This window comes from Dunckerocampus dactyliophorus, chromosome 2, assembly GCF_027744805.1.
Source record: "Dunckerocampus dactyliophorus isolate RoL2022-P2 chromosome 2, RoL_Ddac_1.1, whole genome shotgun sequence".
Lineage (NCBI taxonomy): Eukaryota > Metazoa > Chordata > Actinopteri > Syngnathiformes > Syngnathidae > Dunckerocampus > Dunckerocampus dactyliophorus.
In genome coordinates, this window is record NC_072820.1 from 21,813,166 (window position 1) to 21,834,118 (window position 20,953).

A 20,953-nucleotide genomic window follows, 5' to 3' on the forward strand; every position below is an offset into this window, starting at 1 on the left:
GGCACATAGGCTGAGCCTGGACAGGAACTGAAGAAGGAGCGAGCTGTGCAAAGCAACAAAAGGAGCGGGCTGTGCATCACCAGTTGCACAGCTGCTGATACTATGCCAGAGTCGGGACCCAGTGTAGGTAAAGAGTATTTATTAATCTCAGCCGTAGACCAGAAAAAAGGACGCTAGAAGCAAGCAAAGCAGACAACAGCCATATGGCTATCAGGGACCAAACAAACACATTTGATGCACCGACAATCTTACCACACTACCGAAAGAACTAAATAATAAGAAACCAAATTAGCAACATGTGCGTGCAATAACAAACGTGAAGCAGACCCAGAACAGAACAGAACAACACAGGAAATATAACAAAATAGGAGCAGGAAACCGGAACTAAAACATAAAAGTGAAAGTAAACCAACTGACACGCAAACACAGCGTGACATTTTCATGTTGAAGAAATTTGCGATGTTACAATGCAAACAGCTGGATGTTATTTTGATATTTTATATTTGTTAAAAATTGATATATCAAGAGATAAATATCTTAAATAAAAAAAAAATTAATAACATTTGTAAATAAGTAAAAGTAAGTATTTATTACCACATAAACACTGACATTGATTCCAAGGTACCGGGTATCGGTACCGTATCGGTTCACATGTGAAAGGTACTCATCCTTAATCCTAGTAATCACCTTGGTCCATAAATACACCTTCAAGTGTTTAATCAAGAACGGAAATGTGGTTCCTCTCTAGAAATTGAAGCCAGGGCCGACATGGAGTCAGACAAGAAACTTGACAAGTTGGAGACCTTCCTTGGACGTCTGAACAGCAAAGGTAGGCTCCATCCTCCAGATAAACCAACTCATTAAAAATGCTAATAACATCCTCACCACATCCTTCCGTGTCTCAGTGGCAGACCTGCAGGAGACCACTCTAACAGTCACAGAGAAGGCTGTGAAGGAAGTGATGAAGATTGACGATGAGATCTTCTCCAAGTTCTATCGCCACGTCGCTGACTTCCCTCACATCCCCACCCGGATCGAGCTCAGCGAAGACTTTGACGCCATATTTGGTTCTCAGTACGGTCCCAAGTAAGCACCTTGGAGAGCAGTTTTCACGATGCATGCATTGGACCGCATGCCCTAACTTGCCCCCAACTCAAACAGGCTGACGTCGGCCATGGTGCAGCACAAGCGCTCGGTACGTCCCTCCAGGAACGTCCAGGCCTCCAGGAACCCTCTGAAGATGCTGGCTGCCCGGGAGGACATTCGACACGAGTACACTGAGCAGAGGCTGAATGTGGCCCAGCTGGAGAGCAAGAGGATGTCCACCGAGAAGAGTGGGTGTTTCCAAGATTATCTAGTTAGTTAGTTAGTTAGTTTTCTCAAGGAAATAACGGCCATGAAAATAATCTTTTCCAGGGCCAATCTAGCCCAAATACCGAGGTACGGACCGTACCGTGGGTTACCTGTACCATGACACCCCTAGTTAATAGTGAGATGTAAAAACAATAGAGGAACAGGACTGGCTATTTAAGACACATTAAGTCATCTCATGAGTCAGACAAGCATGTTGAGGATTTTTTGGCCTTGGTGGAGAGTCATTCTACTTTAATAGATTTTTTTCACTGTGTATTCTACTCATTCCAGTGACTAAAAGCTCAGAATACTCAGAGGCTGCCCTGGCAGGTCTGGCCAGTAAGGAGAACTTCAGCAGTGTGAGTTTGCGCAGCGTCAACATCTCAAAGCAGATGTCCAACAACAGTGCCGTCCCATACAAGAACCTCATGCTGCTGCAGGTGAAAGGTCAGGTCCTCTTTCATTACCTTACACTCACCTGATATCTCCAGTAAGGCTTCTGTATAATCCACACTGCTCCACATGGCTCTCTGCAGGCCGTCGCCACGTTCAGACACGACTAGTCGAGCCCAGAGCTTCGTCGCTGAACAGTGGGGATTGTTTCCTGCTGGTGACGCCTGAGCTCTGCTTTGTGTGGATAGGAGAGTTCTCTAATGTCATCGAAAGGGCAAAGGTGACAGATTTTATTAATATTTATCTTCAATCATTCAAAAATATATAGAATTTAAGTGATTATTATTTTGGAAAAACATTATCTACATTACACAAAATGGCTTCAACATTTAAAACCACTAAATTCAAATCTGAGATTTTAAAATTGGAAATGGTCAAGAACTATTAGATGATTTTAAAACTATATTATAGCAAACGTGTAGCTTTTATCTGATTTTGTACAACTCCACTCACACTGAGAGCTGTTTACAGTATTTAAGGTCAAAATATTAGAAACACTTGCAGTCACCGTGTACAGGTGCACCTAATGTTGTGTCCGTGCTGTGGTCATTCTACAGTAGTCTTTATTTTGTGACTGTAGGCGATGGATCTGGCCACGTTCATCCAGACAAAAAAGGACCTCGGCTGCAGGGCCACAAAGGTGCAGACCATTGAGGAAGGGGTCAACCCCCAGTGTCCGGATTCCCAACAGTTTTGGACGATTCTAGGGGGACAGACCTCCTACCAAAGTAAGAGCTTGCCACAAATGACAACCCAGAATAGTTTTGTAAGTGTTGATGTGACTGTATTTCCTGTCTGGGTGCTGATTAGCTGCCGGTCCACCAGAGGAGGACGAGCATTTTGAAAACGCAATTGTGGAAACCAACTGCATCTTTCGTCTGCTGAATGACAAACTAGTCCCCGATGATGATGAATGGGGGAAGGTCCCTCGCTGCTGTCTGCTGGCATCCAAAGAGGTTTGTTTGTTTTTTATTGTGGCTGTAGTTTGCAGTGGTGTACAACTGTATACTGTATCATACTGTTTCTAATATTTTGCTTACCTTATGTAACTACATGAGACCACCTACTTAGCACGACTATTATTATCATAAGCTAATATTGTAGTGCTTCCTGCCAGTTGCTTAGCAACAAGAAGGGCAATAGCAAGCAACTTCATACATCAAAGCCAAAGCTATTTTTACTGTGCTGTGTGATGTTACATTCTGTCATTGACACATTTTTATTTAAAATGTTAAACGAGCTTGTTTAATTACAACTTCATTTCTATCCAATACCTCTGATCCAGGTGCTGGTGTTGGACTTCGGCAGTGAGGTGTACGTGTGGCATGGCAAAGAGGTGAAGCTGGCCCAGAGGAAGGTGGCCTTCCAGCTGGCCAAACACCTCTGGAACGGCACCTTTGACTACACCTGCTGTGACATCAACCCGCTGGACCCTGGAAGCTGCAACACCCTCATTCCCAGGTACTGTGCAACACTGGATTGTTGCTACGATCTTTAAAGACTCTGGAATGATAGGCCTGTGGCGACACTGTGAAAGTCAGGATGACCATGAATGGTTCTTTAGAACATAGGCTTCTCTTGCCTAGTCCTTGCTGCCAGACTGCTGGAGCTCTTCCTTTTACACAGCGTCGTTGGGAGTTCTTCCGGCTTCTAGTTTTGTAAAAAGTTGCTAAAGTTATGTGTTTAGTCTTAACGTACGGTAGTTGTTTTCTGTCATTCCCCATAATACACTCCTGATCAGAATTTTAATACCATTTGAAAAAATTGCAAAAATGTACATTCTGCACTGTTGGATCTTAAGGAGGTTCGAAGTAGAGCTTAAAAATGCAAAGTGAATAAATGGGAGTGAGACACAAAACGTTTTGAGTAAGCAATGTATTGCAAACAACCATTAAACTGAAATAGGCTATTCATCAGCTGATCAAAAGTTTAAGACCATAACTCAAAAAACACTGAAACCCCACAAAGAAATAACATTTTCAAAAAAGGACTCAGTAATGCAACCAGTCCAGGGTGTACCCGGCCTATTGTGAGGATTTGTCTGACACTTGTCTGGATCCCAGTATGCAGAGGCGTACACCAGTAGTGATTGAAATTGTCTTTTTTAATACAACTGAATGACAGTTCAGAAACAAAAAACTACGATGCCATGGAAAGAAAATGGCACAAATTCACACACCACGTTTTTCTTCCATCCATCCATTTTCTGTGCTGCTTGTCCTCATTAGGGTTGCGCAGTAGTTTTTCTTTACAAAGAGCGAGCCTCGATAACTCACCACAACCCAGGCAAGTGCTCGCCTCCCAAATACCACACAACACGCCACCCCGGCGAGACATTTTCCGTGGCACATGCCGATACCGTGCTTTTTTATGGAAATCGGGCAATACTGATTGGTGGCCGATCGATCAGAGGATCCCTACTTTTTTGTTCCATAACCTTCAGGAAACGGCCATCAAAAGATCATGACAGTGTGAATACCTGACTGAAAATCCACTGAATCCACATTTTTGCCCAGATTTTGGCTTTTAAAAGCTGTTGTCTTCAACTTTTTATCAGCTGATGAACAGTCTATTTCACTTTAATGGTTGTTTTCAAAACGTTGCTTACTCTAAAAAGTTTTGGCTCACGCTCATTTATTTTTTTGCTTTTTGAAGCTCCACTTAGAACCTCTTTCAACACTGCAAAATGTAAATTCTTGCAATTTTTCAACTGGTCTTAACATTTTGATCAGTAGTTGCCATATGTGTGTTTACTTACTTGTTACATGTTGTGCTCTCATTTTTGTGTTCGCAAGGTGATTGATTTCACGGTGTGACAAGCTCACTCAAGTTCAGTTCAATTGAAAAGCCTCGTCCTTTGACACTCGAACTCCCAAGGCAGTCATTTTGACTGTTTTCAAAATTTGCAATGTCATAAGTTGGTTAAAAAAAACCTATGTACCCATAGGACCCAGATTTTTCCTAAATGTGTGTATATTTTATCCTAACATTGTTTTATCATTAAAATTTCAAAACACAAAAGAGTTCTGAGTGTTACTACCTCAAATGACCATAGCAGTCAAATTGACTGCCTGATTTTTACAGGGGGTGTCATATTTCCCTGTTTGCTACATTTTTCCCGCCCTTCCTCCTGGTCTATTGGCTGTTTGTTTTTATGCTCTGTGATGCTAAAACTTAGCTGTAGCATCACTCTAAACCCAAGAGAGACAAAAATGACAAGTAGAAAGAAGGTGACAGCTATGGAGGCTTTAGCCTTGCTTCAGAGAAAATGTTCGAGTTTGCATGTGTAATTGCAGAGAAGTTATGTTGTGTCAATTCAATCAAACACTCAATCACTATAGTTTTCATTTAGTGTCCTGATGTGTTTTTTACCTATTCCACCAATTTATTTTTAGATTTTTTTAATGATAATCCAAATTATATACAAAGAGTCAAAATGACTGCTATGGTCATTCTAGTAGTTGCAGAATTCTGGTAGACCGAGTGTTGAAGTGCTGAAGTGCCTTGGCCATCTCTTGTGGGATTGAAGTTCACCACAATATACAGTATATATCATATTAAAATAAAACTCTCAGGACCCGCAGGCCGCACTAACACTAAACATTAGTATCTGTCTATATAAGATCCTGCGGGCCGTGAGTTTGAGATCTCTGGCCTACAACATGATTTGGTGTGTACACACTGTTGTTTCTGTTGGTGGAGTTTTTCCTTGCCTTCGTCACTAAAGTGTGTATCTCATGTCGGGTTCAGGTGGTTTTCTCTTAGTTTGTGAGGGGCTTGGTCTAGGAACTGCACCATGTGCAAATAGACTTCTGTTTTGAATTGAAATAAAAGGAGTTGACTTGGTACTAAGAGTACTGGTCAATGAACTCAAGCCCTTTTAAAACCCAAGCATCTGCTTTTCATCACAACCTCAAATTAGCCTTAAAAGAACCAAAAAAATAACATTTCTACCAATTCCCAAATACCTCAGATAATGATATTAAAAATCTAAGAGTGACTGAATGTAGGCCTTAAAGATCTGGCTTGATACCATAAGCAGTGGTCTGGGTCACCCTAACCGAATCTTGTCCAATCTCGCCACCTGCAGAAACTAAGGGATCCAAAGCCAAACTTAAAGAACTGCTGCCTTTTCTATGTCTATTTCAATAGATTACCATTCTGGTCTACGGTCTAAGGAACGTTGTTAGAAACATGCTAGTTACTCAGGTAGTAGGTAATTGTGCACCTTAAACCATAGCTGGAGTGACTTAAAGAGGTTATAGGCAAGAGTCTTCCTCATCTATGTGACCATCCCTCCACAGGAAGGGCCAAGGTCGACCCGACTGGGCCATATTTGGTAGGCTGACAGAGCACAACGAGACCGTCTTGTTCAAAGAGAAGTTTGTGGACTGGACTGAAGTGAAGCCGCCGTCGCCAACGGAAGGCAGCGAGCTGGTACCAGAACAGCAGGTTTGCATCAAAGACTATTAGTATACAAAAGCAGAAGCTAAAAGGCCACTAAAGGTTTGTCTTTGTCTTTTCTCAGAAGGTTACAGGCCGGGAGTGCCGGCCGTACGATGCCAGCCTAATGCTGCCGCTCCTCCAGTCATCCATTGCCACCATCTTGGATGGCGTCAACGTTGGCCGCGGCCACGGCTCTGTGGAGACGGAGGACCACATGAGGACTCAGGAAATCAGCACCGTTTCCGTGGATGTGTGGCACATCCTGGAGTTCGACTACAGCCGCCTACCGCGCCAGAGCATCGGACAGTTCCACGAGGGGGACGCCTATGTCGTCAAGTGGAAGTACATGGTCAGCACGTCAGGTGAGTCGCACCTCTGACACTCTGATGTGTTTGTTTTAATTGTTATGTTATTTTACTGGCTTTTTTTGTTGCGGCTAAGTGGGACGTAGACACAACCCGGAGGTGAGGAGCACAGGACCCGGCAGGGAGCAGTGTTGTTATTTCTTCTGGCAAGGCCGACACTCCACCGTTAGCGAAAAAGGAACGTCGGCATTGATGACGGTGGAGCTGGATGAGGAGAGAGGGGCTCAGGTAGGATCATGGAGAAAAACAAAAACAGTGGCGCACAAAGTGGATTTGTACTACAGTATATGCGGCGCATAGGGGTATCCTAGAGGGGGCACCAAAGCAACGAGAGTGGCATTTAACAGCTGTTTGTGCATGTGTAAATGATATGATCAATAACAGAGGACGTCACTGACTAAGCGCCCCTCCACTCCTTTACTTTGCCTGTAATATGTCTGCATACCCCTCAGAAAGTAGGTAGCTACAGTAGTGTGAAAAAGTGTTTGCCCCCTTCCTCATTTCTTATTTTTTTACATGTTTGTCACACTTAAATGTTTCAGATCATCAAAATAATTTCAATATCAGTCAATCACAACACAACTGAAGACAAAATGTAGTTTTTAAATTAAAGTTTTTATTATTAATGGAGAATTCAAATTTACATGGCCCTGTGTGAAAAAGTGATTGTCTGCATACCCCTCAGAAAGTAGGTAGTTGCGCTCCTGGCCAAAAATAAGGCACAATTTTATCCAGGTTACTTGTTTCAACAGGATAAGAAGTTATCATAACTATCACTTCTCTGTATCAAACATAACATACAAACTGAAAAGCAATGAAAAGCAAAAGAGCCACAGCTTTGCTGTGCTGGTAGTAGCCACCAAACAAATGGCGTTAAGTTGTGTTTTGTGTGTTTAAAAGGTCCAAGTGCAGCAGGGAAAAGAGCCTCCGTGTTTCCTGCAGTGCTTCAATGGCAGCATGATCGTTCACGCCGGCAAGCGGGAAGAGGAAGAGGAGAACATCCAAAGTAAACAAGACATTTCGTCCAGTAGTTTTTGGTGGTTAATGAACTGATGTGTGACATGCACATTTATTTACCACATTAGGCGAGTGGCGTCTGTACTGTGTGCGGGGCGAGGTGGCCGCGGAGGGCCACCTGCTGGAGGTGGCGTGTCACTGCAGCAGCCTGCGCTCGCGAGCCACCATGATCCTGCTCAGCGTCAACAAGGCCGTCATCCACCTGTGGCACGGCTGTAAGACCCAGCCGCACACCCGCAGCGTGGGCAACACGGCGGCCCTGAGGATCAAAGAACAGTGCGTTTGATTTGACTAATTCTTAATTAGTCTTAGAGGTGCCACAATAGCATATTGGAAGTGTTTTTGCCTTTACCCTGGAATTTAGACAGTGCTTTTACTAACAACAATTTTTTAGTAAGCCCTACTGGGAACACAGCGTTTTCTGTGTCTGTTGCTTTAATGATAATGAGCTGTTTGTCTATGCCTGTCTATGATAGTTTGTGTGTCTCCAAGAAGCGCTATTGTGCACTTTATCCACTTTTTACATATACGTTGTAAATCTTATCCAAGTAATAGATGCCATGTATCATATACAACAACGTAACATTAAGGAGTGGGACAGGAGGTCACAAACCTTAGCAACAGTCGCATAGCTACAGTGGTGTGAAAAAGTGTTTACATCTTTGTCACACTTAAAGATTCAGATCATCAAAATAATTGAAATATTAGTCAATGACAACACAACTGAACACAAAATGTAGTTTTTAAATTAAACTTTTCATTATTAATGGAGGTGGTCTAGTGGTTAGCACGTTGGCCCACACAGGAACAGCCTGGAGATTGGCAAGACCTTAGTTCGATTCTCCCTTGGGCATTTCTGTGTGGAGTTTGCATGTTCTCCCCGTGTGCGCGTGGGTTTTCTCCGGGTACTCCGGCTTCCTCCATCATTCCCAAAAACATGCAGGTGAGGTTAATTGGCGACTCTAAATTGTACATAGGTATGAATGGTTGTTTGTCTATATGTGCCCTGTGATTGGCTGGCGACCAGTCCAGGGTGTACCCCGCCTGTCGCCCAGAGTCAGCTGGGATAGGCTCCAGCATGCCCCTGCAACCCTAATCAGGATGAAGTGGCATAGAAAATGGATGGATGGATGGATGGATGGATGGATTATTAAGGGAGAAAAAAATCCAAACTTACATGGCCCTGTGTAAAAAAGTGATTGCCCCTCTCCCGTTAAAACATTAAAACAGATTAATTGAGATCTATCAATCTGGAAAAGGTTAAATGCCATTTGTAAAGGTTTGGGACTCCAGCGAACCACAGTGAGAGCCATTATCCACAAATGGTGAAAACATGGAACAGTGGTGAACCTTCCCAGGAGTGGCCGGCCAACCAAAATTACCCCAAGAGCGCAGCGACGACTCACCCAGGTCACAAAAGACCCCACAACAACATCCAAAGGACCGCAGGTCTCACTTGCCTCAGTTACAGTCAGTGTTCATGACTCCACAACAAGAAAGACACCGGATAAAAACAGCCTCCATGGCAGAGTTCCAAGATGACAACCACTGCTGAATGAAAAGAATATTCAGGCTTGTCTCAATTTTGCCAGAAAACATCTTGATGATCCCCAAGACCTTTGGGAAAATGTGGTCTGACGAGACCAAAACTGAACTTTTTGGAAGGTGTGTGTCCCCTGGTGTAAAAGTAACGCCGCATTTCAGAAAAAGAACATCATACCAACAGTAAAATATGGTGGTGGGGGCACATAGTCCTGTTAGGATATTACTTAAAAGATTAATAGGAAGAAGAAATATATCTTTTCATGCACTTGTGTCTTGCTCAGGTGTCCTCTGGAAGCTGGCCTCCACAGCAGCAGCAAGGTGAGCATCCATGAGTGTGACGAGGGCATGGAGCCTCCGGCCTTCTGGGAGGCTCTGGGCCACAAGGACAGGAAAGCCTACGACTGCATGTTGCAAGGTAACACACATCAACCTCCATGCCAAATTCATCCGAGCATGCTTTTATGGCAATTGAGCACCGGGAACAGAAAAGCACCTTGAGATTGATTGGGAATGATATCCAGAGGGCTACATTGTGGTAATCTACAACCATGCATTTCTAGTTGATAAAAGAAGGAGTGCATCTGAGTAGTTTCTATTCCTAAGGGTAAGGTAACTGATTTGTTTTTCATTTACAGATCCAGGAAAATTCAACTTCACTCCAAGGCTCTTCCAGCTGAGCAGCACATCAGGAGAGTTTGTGGCCGCAGAGTTGTTCCACCCGTCCAGAGCTCCAGACATTGTCAGCTCACTGCCCTTCCTGCAAGAAGAGCTCTACAGTGCAGCGCAACCCGGTGAGGCCCAAACATAGGCAGTCCCTCCTGAAGGTTCTCCTGATTAGGAAGGTAGACATGCTGGACTAAATAGTCTGGACTGTGTGATCCACAGCATTGTTCCTGGTGGACAACTTCCATGAGGTATACCTGTGGCAGGGTTGGTGGCCTCAGGACAGTGAGAACACTGGCTCGGCTCGCATCCGCTGGGATGCAGACAGGAAGTGTGCCATGGAGACAGTGCTGCAGTACTGCAAAGGTATTCCCCTCTCATCCGTCGTTGAATAAGGAGGGACATGTTTAAAAACTGTTTCTTGCAGAGAAGAACGACAAGAAGCCTCAGAAGTCCTACCTGATCCATGCCGGACTGGAGCCTCTTACTTTCACCAACATGTTCCCCAGCTGGGAGCACCGGGAGGATGTCGCTGAGATCACTGAGAGGGTCAGTAGTACACTTACTGTATTTTATGTAGCTATACAGTATATAAAATGTTGTATTTTAACTTTAGTAATGATTTGGAGTGCATGAGAACATGGAAAAAAGCATAGCTCTCTTTGACCACATGCTCATTTATGAATTTATGAATGTATAGTGATGACCCCTGCTACAGGACTTTAGGAGACTAGGCAGTTAATTGAATAGAGAGCATTGGAGCATTTGTAGCATCACAAATAAATAGAAAACAAAAAAGCCTTGTTCAGCCTTTGACTGAGCTCTCACGAGGGAGGCTAACATCTCACAAGACGTGATCCATGACAAACTCCAAAAGATCTCATGTTGTGTTTCTGTGTTGTTGTTGCTGTTGCTACAGGAGGCAGAGGTGTGCAACCAGATCATCCTGGTGGAGGATGTGTTGGCTCGCCTCAGTCAAAACACCTTCCCTCTGGCTCACCTGCAGGCCCGGCCGCTCCCAGAGGGCGTGGACCCGCTCCACCTGGAGATCTACTTGACAGACCAGGACTTTGAGGTCAGGGATGAAATAGGTGTATTTCTCACTTACCTTTTTCATTTTGTACAGTGAAGTTATGAAGGCTACCATAAGTAGCACTTTTTGGAACCCAAGCACAATGGTAAGGTACCAACAGGCCGGCGCTGGAACTGAACTGCACTGGACTAGACCACCTGGTGGACATGTGATATATATTAATAAAACATAAATTTTGCTAGTTTACCAGGCAAGATCATTAAAATATTTTAAAATATTGCATACTAAAAGATAGATTCATGCTTAAAAGGGAGCACATTTTGTCCTGTCATTGAACGCCTCATTCAACAACCATCCTAACGTCATTCAACTCTCACTTTACAGACCATGTGGTAGGTGGAGTGAGGTAAGACAAGATATGATTGTCTTTCTCCTTGCTGATTCACTTTGTATATTCTGTTGTTGGTGAGGCGGTGGGCACTTTTTTGTGCATGTTTGCTCTATTACCAATGGGGAGGTTTCAAGATTCAAGAGTTTTATTGTCATATGCATAGGGAAAGGGAGGAAATGCCCAGGGGGATACATTATGGTGGTGTCTTATATACTAGTATTGTTCTTATATTTAACCTTGCACTACACTGTTATTTCATTCTTTTTCACTCTCACCTTCCTGCTGAATGAATGATCGAATGCATCTTGTGTTCACCATCACTGCACTCCGTATGAGCTGACGCATGAAAAGTATGTTTGGAAATTTAGAAAATAAAATAAAAACACATAATAATAATAATATTAATACATTTAATTAATTAATTGATTAATTATAGTAATAATTAATGATTACAGTTTATACAAAAAATAAATAACAAGCATAACAACATTTCCATATGACATTGTTATATCGGGCAATATTGTAACTTTTTTAGAAACATTTTCCCTCTTTCAAGCCTTTTAAAATGCATAAAAACAAAGGCCACAATGCTGCATACCAAATATTTAATACATCAGAAACATTTCTGGAATTTTTACACATTTCTGTGCTTTTTGTTTTTTTTAATAAATCAGCTAAGAAAACACCAAAGAAATGTTGAAAACACATTTTGGAGATGCTGTACATGGTTTTCTTTGAACGGAGATGATACAGTATGTAATTTGATGAAATTGTATTTCAAAATTCAAAGATGAAAGATTCTTTATTGTCAACGTTTCCCTACATGCAAGACATACAGAAGAATCGAATGCTATTTGTCTCTCGCAAAGCACTTTGGTGCTAGTGAGAATAAAAACAATAGAAAATACTAAAACTAAACATTAAAACTAAGAAAAAATAGAAGGTGCAACATATATAAATATTTTGGTTTTGTTTGTTTGAGTGGTGTTGATGGTTGTTTTCACTTTGCTTATTTGAGTCATTTGTTTGTGCACATTGTGTCCGTTGCAGGAGGCTTTGGAGATGAAGAGGGAGGAGTATGAACGTCTACCAGGGTGGAAACAGGTGAACTTAAAGAAAGCCAAAGGACTGTTTTAAGCACGTTTGACTGAAGAACGAAACAAGAGCACAAAAAGACTTCGAAAGATGGCATTCCAGGAAAAGAACATTTACATGAAGACTGGAGATGTACTTCCTGGTCCATGTTAGGACATCCCAACACTAAACATGATGTTCCGAGATAGGGACTCGAGTCTACAACTTGGACTTGTTCAATGTTATTGCCAACATTGTGTTAAACTGTTACTGTTCAAAGCAGTGAAATACAGTTATGAATGCCAAAGGAAAGCTTGCATTGAGTCTTTTCATGTGTGCATACATGCTAAGCGAACAGTATTTAGCCAATGACAGTGTGATCAGCAGGTGGAAAAGACTTGAGACTCGACTTGGACTTGTAGAAAATGACTCATGCACAACTCTGCTTGAGTCTCCTCTCAGCACTTAGCCGCCACACAACTGTAGGATGCTTGGTGTCAGAGTACCATCTATGCTGTGCTTTGTGTATGTGTTGTGAAACCGTATAAACGCGGTGAGGCCGATTGTTGGCAACGTAATTTTAAGGCCTGATGTTGTCCAAGAGGCTTGGGGAATCTGTATAGTGCCTTTTTGTGTTTTGTGTACAGTTTATACAAAAAAATTCTAGTGCATATTTTCAAAGACTTTCTTTGGGATAAAAAACCCACAGAGAATCCAAACTCCTCCTGTGTCTCCTGCTTCGTACATTAAAGCACTTTTAATCCTATAACAGCTGCCTGATGATTTTTTGTTCATAGAAATTATCATTCCGCAAATGTATCATCATAATATTGTATTGCAACAGCATTTTTGCATTCTTGTGCAATTACAGAACAAATGGAATTGCAATGTTTACAATTTTCATTTTGTTTCACAATTTGAATTAGCCAGTTAGTCTAGCTGAATTTAGATGAGGGTGTCCAAACGTTTTTCCACCGAAGGGCAACATACAGTAAAATCAAAGGAGGCAAAGGCCATTATGACTGATTTTTAATTTTCTAAAGAAAATACCAATCCAGCATACATATACTAATTATTTATACAGTACTATACAGCCTGCAACTTAGCTTTGTGTATTGGTAATATTAGTCTTATTCGTATCAATCAGTTAAATTAGTATCAAAATTTTTTTCCCATTTTTGCTATTTTTTTAAATCGTTTTCTTGCTTAATTGTAATTTTAGAATATGCCAATAGAATTCGAGCAGTGCACTTTAGACCCCTGATTGAGACAACTTAGTTTCGTTTTTTGTTCCAAAATTATAACATTAATTAAATCATTTACAAATGAATTAATTAAATTAATAAGTGGTATTTTGAACTGGTTTCTATTTTTTAAAAAGGAAAAAATACTTTTTAATTCATCATTTGTATCGGAAGTGTGCCGTTCCAGACCCGGAAGTTTGCATTGTTGAAGCCATAAATACAACCGCAACTTCATTAGCGTCCTTTCTCTTCCTTGTCTGCGGTAACGTACGCTCAATGTTGTCTCTTGAATGGTTGCCGATTACCCTTGTGGGAAAAATGTTACACGGTATTGTCCCTTTTAATCTTCGTGTTGCCTCCTAATATCTAATTTACTGCGCACTATGTTTATTTGTGAGGGGCGTTTACGTGCTAATGTGTTCAATTGTTGGCTAGCTTCCTGCCTTGCTAGCCGACCTCGTGGTGCTAAGGCGTTGACTAGCAGTCGTAGAAAGATACCTGTACAAAAATGAAGTTTCTAGTTTTATTAATACAGTTTTAATTGTACATCAGTCCCATAATAAACTATTTTGGACTGTGATAACTGGCAGAGTGGTTTGTTTTCAATGTGGAACTCAGTCACCTACTACATAATGTTTAGCCAGAGTTGTTTTTTTTTTCTCCACCCAATATTTTATGTTTTCGAATTGAGCTGCGTCAGTCAAACCTTCAATGATGAGTTGCATGTGTGTCCGTGTTTCACCTGAATCTGATGATTATTATTCACTGCACTGATGGGTTTGACCTCATGTAACCTAGGAGTATTTAGTTTTAATGATGTTTTACTCAAGTTGTTTTTTTTGTTGTTTTTAAGGTTCTGGGCCTTCAGACAAGGTTTGTTTGCCAGGTGAGGTGCACTACTGCTTGTTGTAGCTTCTATTCAGTATTTATCCTTCCAGTTCCAGTTTTCAGAGCTCATACATATGCTTATGTAAATAAGAATCCCTAGTTCATGTGTTAATGTGGCTTTAAGTGATGTTGTACTGTAGCAACACCTCAAATGAGACTTACAAGGCGGATTCTGATTCGTGTGATTTTATTTTAAAAAAACAAAAAAAAAGTATGGTAGGGCATCTATGCTAGTGGCGGACGGACTCGAGTCTGCGACTTGGACTTGTTCAATGCTATTGCCAACATTGTGTTAAACTGTTACTGTTCAAAGCAGTGAAATACAGTTACGAATGCCGAAGGAAAGCTTGCATTGAGTCTTCATGTGTGCATACATTTTAAGTGAACAGTATTTAGCCAATGACGGTGTGATCAGCATCTGGAAAAGACTTGAGACTCGACTCGGACTTGTAGAAAATGACTCATGCACAACTCCGCTTGAGTCTCCTCTCAGCACTTAGCCGCCACACAACTGTAGGATGCTTGGTGTCAGAGTACCATCTATGCTGTGCTTTGTGTATGTGTCGTGAGGCCGATTGTTGGCAACCTAATTTTAAGGCCTGATGTTGTCCAAGAGGCTTGGGGAATCTGTATAGTGCCTTTTTGTGTACAGTTTATACAAAGAAATTCTAGTGCGTATTTTCAAAGACTTTCTTTAAATAAAAAAAAAAACCCACAGAGAATCCAAACTCCTCCTGTGTCTCCTGCTTCGTACATTAAAGCACTTTTAATCCTATAACAGCCGCCTGATGATTTTTTGTTCATAGAAATTATCATTCCGCAAATGTATCATCATAATATTGTATTGCAACAGCATTTTTGCCTTCTTGTGCAATTACGGAAGAAATGGTATTGCAATGTTTACAATTTTCATTTTGTTTCACAATTTGAATTAGCCAGTTAGTCTAGCTGAATTTAGATGAGGGTGTCCAAACGTTTTTCCACCGAAGGGCAACATACAGTAAAATCAAAGGAGGCAAGGGCCATTATGACTTAATTTTCTAAAGAAAATACCAATCCAGCATACATTAATTATTTATACAGTACTATACAGCCTGCATTTTAGCTTTGTGTATTGGTAATATTAGTCTTATTTGTATCAATCAGTTAAATTAGTATCAATCTTTTTTTTTTTTTCCCCCATTTTTGCTATTTTTTAATCGTTTTCTTGCTTAATTGTAATTTTAGAATATGCCAATAGAATTCGAGCAGTGCACTTTAGACCCCTGATTGAGATAACTTGGTTTTGTTTTTTGTTCCAAAATTATAACAAATTAAATTATTTAAAAATGAATTAATTAAATTTAATAAGTGATATTTTGAACTGGATTCTATTTTTTTTTTATTACTTTTTAATTCATTTGTACCGGAAGTGTGCTGTTCCAGACCCGGAATTTTGCATTGTTGAAGCCATAAATACAACCGCAACTTCATTAGCGTCCTTTCTCTTCCTTGTCTGAGGTAACGTACGCTCAACGTTGTCTTTTGAATGGTTGCCAATTTACCTTTTTGTAGGGGAAAAAAATGTTACATGGTATTGTCCCTTTTAATCTTCATATTTCCTCATATCTAATTTACTGCGCACTGTTTATTTGTGAGGGGCGTTTACGTGCTAATATGTTCAATTGTTGGCTAGCTTCCTGCCTTGCTAGCTGACCTCGTGGTGCTAAGGCGTCGACTAGCAGTCGTAGAAAGATACCTGTACAAAAATGAAGTTTCTAGTTTTATTAATACAGTTTTAATTGTACATCAGTCCCATAAACTATTTTGGACTGTGATAACTGGCAGAGTGGTTTGTTTTCAATGTGGAACTCAGTCACCTACTACATAATGTTTAGCCAGAGTTGTTTTTTTTTTTCTCCACCCAATATTTTATGTTTTCGAATTGAGCTGCGTCAGTCAAACCTTCAATGATGAGTTGCATGTGTGTCCGTGTTTCACCTGAATCTGATGATTATTATTCACTGCACTGATGGGTTTGACCTCATGTAATCTAGGAGTATTTAGTTTTAATGAAGTTTTACTCAAGTTGTTTTTTTTTTTTTTGTTTTTAAGGTTCTGGGCCTTCAGACAAGGTTTGTTTGCCAGGTGAGGTGCACTACTGCTTGTTGTAGCTTCTATTCTGTATTTATCCTTCCAGGTCCAGTTTTCAGAGCTCATACATATGCTTATGTAAATAAGAATCCCTAGTTCATGTGTTAATGTGGCTTTAAGTGATGTACTGTAGCAACACCTCAAATGAGACTTACAAGGCGGATTCTGATTCGTGTGATTTTATAAAAACAAAAAAAAAAAAGTATGGTAGGGCATCTATGCTAGTGGCGGGCGGATCGATCCAAATGTTGGTATTAACATTGATCGATACAATGTGAAAAGATCGATACTTAAACTTCAGTTGGTTTCCTTTACCGCCACGTGACTCAGCAGTGACAGGCAACCAAACACCACCCATCGCTATCGTAGCCCGGCAGGCAGGCAAGCCCAGACATGCCACAGAGAGCAGGAGGATGGCAGAAAGAGGACCGCTGTTTGGTTATATTTTCAGGCTGAAAACGAGACCACGGCAAGTTGTATAATTTGTAGGAAGGCTGTAAGACACAGTGGCAATACCACAAAGTTGTATAACACATGAAAACTCATCCAAAAGAAAATGCAGAGTTACAGAAACGGAGAGGAGAAAAACCCTGCAGAGGCCTTTCAGTTTGGCAGAGATTATCCAGGTAGATAATTGTGATGAAAGAAATATTTATCTTCAACAGATGGTTATGTGTTGCTTTTGCCAACTCAAAGTATAAATGCCAAGAGCTTGATATATTTATGCAATTGAAGCAAACGAATACAGTACATTTAGTGGAATTGAAACAGATACTTTTAATATAATTTAATGTTGCTCAGATTTGATTGAATATAATTACCCTTTTGTGTTAGCTGTGACAGGTATACTGTGTAATTACTATTAAACTGCAAGTAGATGTGCAATTTTTTTTTTTATTATTTCATGCAGCCGATTCCCCAAAAGCAGTGGCGTTTACAAGGAGCCTGACAGAAATGATTGAAGGACCTGCAACCTCTTTCCATGGTGGAAGATGACGACTTTCGGGAATTTTGTGAAGACACTCCACCCACGGTACAAAATTCCAAGTAGGAAATCTTGGGAGGGGAAACTACCAGTTCTTTATGAAGACCGTTACACTAAGGTCAGAAAGGCATTGAGTGATGTGGACAATGTTTTGCTGACAATGGACATGTGGACATCAAGAGCCACAGAGGTATATTTAACAGTCACATGATCAATAAAAACTTACAAATGCTGGCAGACGTGCTAGAAACATGCTCTGTTCCCCAACAGCACACTGCAGACTATTTGTTTGCAGTTAACCAGAATTGAAGAATGGGGCAAAAAGATCCTATTGGTCATCAGTGACAATGGTGCCAACATGGTTGCTGCTGTGCATAAAGCATTTTGGGCACACTAGCCATGTTTTGCACACACTAAATTTATTTTAAATTCAGCAGAAAAGCAGCGCTATAGTTGCTTTCTTCCACCACTGCAGAAAAGCTTCAGGAAAAACAAATTCAGAAGCAGAATTTCCCTGAGCATAAACTGCTTAGGGCAGTTGAAACCAGGTGGAACTGTCTTCCTGTCTGAACAAAAAAGGCCATTACTGTCTCCTTGGAAAGAGCTCACTTTAAACGAGGAACAATGGACTGTCATCCACGCCAAGGTACCAAGCTGGCTGCTGAGCTGTTGGCACAGTGTTAGTCGTTTCAGGGCTGTTGAAACTGTATGTTCTTGCTGTCAGCACCTACCTGGACATTCAAGTTAAAAAAAAAAAAAAAAAAAGTTTGGGGGCTTCCGTGACACTGGAAATGTTGATCCTGTAAAAGCTCGACTTATTACAGAAATGCAGTCAGTGACTCAGACCTCAACACCTTCATTTGGATCAAGTGCTGCCCCACTTCCTGCAGCTATGTCGAGCTCACCTGCAGCAACAGGTGGTATATGGAAAGAATTTGACTGTCCTTACATTTCGGCTGCATTGAACAACAAGCACAGATGTACGAATTGAAATGCACAGGTACTTTGAAGAAGTTGCAACATCAGTCAGTGCTTGCAATGTTTGAGAATTTTTTTTCAAAGGCAGGACAGCTACTAAGTCACAGTTGATGTGCATTAAAAGGTCAAAAATGTGAGGATACTGTTCCTGGGGGAAAAAACCTAACCGAATCCTGTGTCCTGCACAGGGGGACAGGGACTCAAGGGTTTGGAGGTTGATTATTTCCTTTTTTTTCCCTTTTTTTTTGGTATTTTCACTAATTGTAATTATTTTTTCAAATCCAGAAAAGACGCACACTAAAGGGGAAATGTGTATTTTTGCACTGTATTATATTTCCATACTAAAAATAAATAAATCCATACTACTTGAACAAAGAATTTGCTTTAAATCTTTTATAATTGAGTGATAATTTTGTAGACTATGAACAGAAAAATGCAATGAAGGGTTGAAATGTTTTATTTTTACACTGTATTTACTTAAAAAAAAAAAACTCCATGCTACTTGAACAAAGAATTTGTTTTAAATCTTATTTGTTGTGGAGTGATGGTTTTGTAGGCTTTGTTTATTTAAGAAGAAAAAAACAGAAGTGCAATGTTAAGTGGTTTTGTGTTTACGAATAAAAACTTTTATTGCGCTAATGAAGTATATTTACTTATAAACTCTGCCCAAATTCTTTCCTGAATTTTAATTGATAATCTAAAATGCAAATCACGAAAAAAGCTAAATTAATTCAGATTTAGATTGATTCAGAGTGATGTTCCGTCCACCTTAAGTGTCGGTATTGGCGATAGTGGCCCTGTATTTACATGGTATTGGATCGATACCATTAATCAATGCGAAAACTCCTCCCATCCCAGACTGATTGTACTGCGGTTGACCAACACGCAGCATATGTCAACATCTGCGTGGACTGCTTCCCAAGCCCTCGTATGTACAGGTACGTCAAGAGAATCAGGAGGGCTTACTCACAGGGTGAAACATGGATCAATCGCATTCATCCAGAGACTAAAGAATCCCAAGCTTAACTGCCTTTGTATAAATGGAAAGTGTAGGACATGCTACACTTTACTGCTACAGAGTTTTGCCATCAAAAGCAAGTGGTCTTACTGTCGTTCGGAAGTATCTCAGGAAATATTTAATGTGCATCTCTTGATCTATTGTCTTTGTAGCTAATGTTACACATCAAACCTCAATTTATACAACTTTATCTTTTAGGTGATGGGCATGAGATGCATCCTGGTGTTCCACAACTGTTAGATTTAAATTCAGTAACCTACAGTATAGTGTTTGCTTTTAGTGGATTACTGAAGTAGTAATGCCTGGCAACCAGACTTGATGGTCATACCAATTATAGCCAGCAGACGGCAGCACCTGCTTAAGGAATAACGTAGTTTACTTGTTTGCGCAAATGTCATAAAAATGTGACTATGTGGGGTGTGATTTGATATTTTTAACCTGTTTTCGCCATTTTATTGTAAAACAAATACATTTTTTAAACACTGGAAAATGCAACTTTTGTTTGAGGCACATTTGAATGCATCTTAATACACTGCTCAAAAAAATTAGAGGAACACTTTGAAAACACATCAGATCTAAACGGGGGGGAAAATGATCTTGAATATCTTTCCTGATAAGTAGGTGATGTAATAGTAACAAAATGATGCCACATAATTTGAAGGGGGTAATCAAAGACACCCCAAAAATGAAAGTGAAAACATGATGCAGCACACTGGTCCATTTTGCTGATGTCATTGTAGCAACTCAAAATGATTCTCAGTTTGTGTGGCCCCCACGTGCTTGTACGCATGCCTGACAACGTTGGGGCATGCTCCTAATGAGACTACGGATGGTGTCCTGGGGGATCTCCTCCCAGATCTGGACCAGGGCATCACTGCGGTAGCTGGACGCATGGAGGAGATTCCAGGAGACAGGTAGTTACTCCAGGAGAGCTGGACAGGGCCGTAGAAGGTCCTTCAACCCTCAGCAGGATCGGTATCTGCTCCTTTGTGCAAGGAGGAACAGGATGAGCACTGCCAGAGCCCTACAAAATGACCTCCAGCAGGCCACTGGTGTGAATGTTTCTGACCAAACAATCAGAAACAGGCTCCATGAGGGTGGCCTGAGGGCCCGACGTCCTGTAGTGGGCCCTGTGCTCACTGCCCAGCACCGTAGAGCTTGATTGGCATTTGCCATAGACCACCAGAATTGACAACTACACCACTGGTGCCCTGTGAGCTTCACTGATGAGAGCAAGTTCAACCTGAGCACATGCGACAGACGTGAAAGGGTCTGGAGATGGCGTGGAGAACGTTATACTGCCTGCAACATCATTCAGCATGACCGGTTTGGTGGTGGGTCAGTGATGGTCTGGGGAGGCATATCCC

General features: G+C 41.1%; 1 protein-coding gene and 1 long non-coding RNA gene across 4 annotated transcripts in view; both read left to right on the forward strand.

The window, feature by feature from the left end:
• Positions 1 to 13,118, forward strand: part of LOC129177099 (supervillin-like) — a 38,870-nt gene extending 25,752 nt beyond the window's left edge. For 2 of the 3 annotated variants that reach the window (XM_054767872.1, XM_054767874.1), the window contains exons 22-40: positions 749 to 829; positions 906 to 1,086; positions 1,162 to 1,334; positions 1,645 to 1,800; positions 1,890 to 2,026; positions 2,387 to 2,534; positions 2,617 to 2,762; positions 3,092 to 3,267; positions 6,111 to 6,258; positions 6,335 to 6,614; positions 6,694 to 6,845; positions 7,518 to 7,623; positions 7,703 to 7,910; positions 9,461 to 9,594; positions 9,815 to 9,970; positions 10,065 to 10,208; positions 10,270 to 10,391; positions 10,762 to 10,917; positions 12,317 to 13,118. In XM_054767872.1, coding sequence (XP_054623847.1) covers positions 749 to 829; positions 906 to 1,086; positions 1,162 to 1,334; positions 1,645 to 1,800; positions 1,890 to 2,026; positions 2,387 to 2,534; positions 2,617 to 2,762; positions 3,092 to 3,267; positions 6,111 to 6,258; positions 6,335 to 6,614; positions 6,694 to 6,845; positions 7,518 to 7,623; positions 7,703 to 7,910; positions 9,461 to 9,594; positions 9,815 to 9,970; positions 10,065 to 10,208; positions 10,270 to 10,391; positions 10,762 to 10,917; positions 12,317 to 12,403 — 2,891 coding nt within the window. In that variant the 3' untranslated portion in view covers positions 12,404 to 13,118. Of the gene's footprint in view, positions 1 to 748; positions 830 to 905; positions 1,087 to 1,161; positions 1,335 to 1,644; positions 1,801 to 1,889; positions 2,027 to 2,386; positions 2,535 to 2,616; positions 2,763 to 3,091; positions 3,268 to 6,110; positions 6,259 to 6,334; positions 6,615 to 6,693; positions 6,846 to 7,517; positions 7,624 to 7,702; positions 7,911 to 9,460; positions 9,595 to 9,814; positions 9,971 to 10,064; positions 10,209 to 10,269; positions 10,392 to 10,761; positions 10,918 to 11,259; positions 11,282 to 12,316 lie in introns of all 3 variants that reach the window. The other variant, XM_054767873.1, reaches the window with a different exon arrangement.
• Positions 13,119 to 13,794: 676 nt separating this feature from the next.
• On the forward strand, positions 13,795 to 18,946 carry LOC129176635 (uncharacterized). Its single transcript, XR_008569483.1, has 4 exons — positions 13,795 to 13,912; positions 14,438 to 14,470; positions 16,567 to 16,599; positions 17,516 to 18,946. It is a non-coding gene; the product is annotated as an uncharacterized LOC129176635 (long non-coding RNA).
• Positions 18,947 to 20,953: the final 2,007 nt, after the last annotated feature.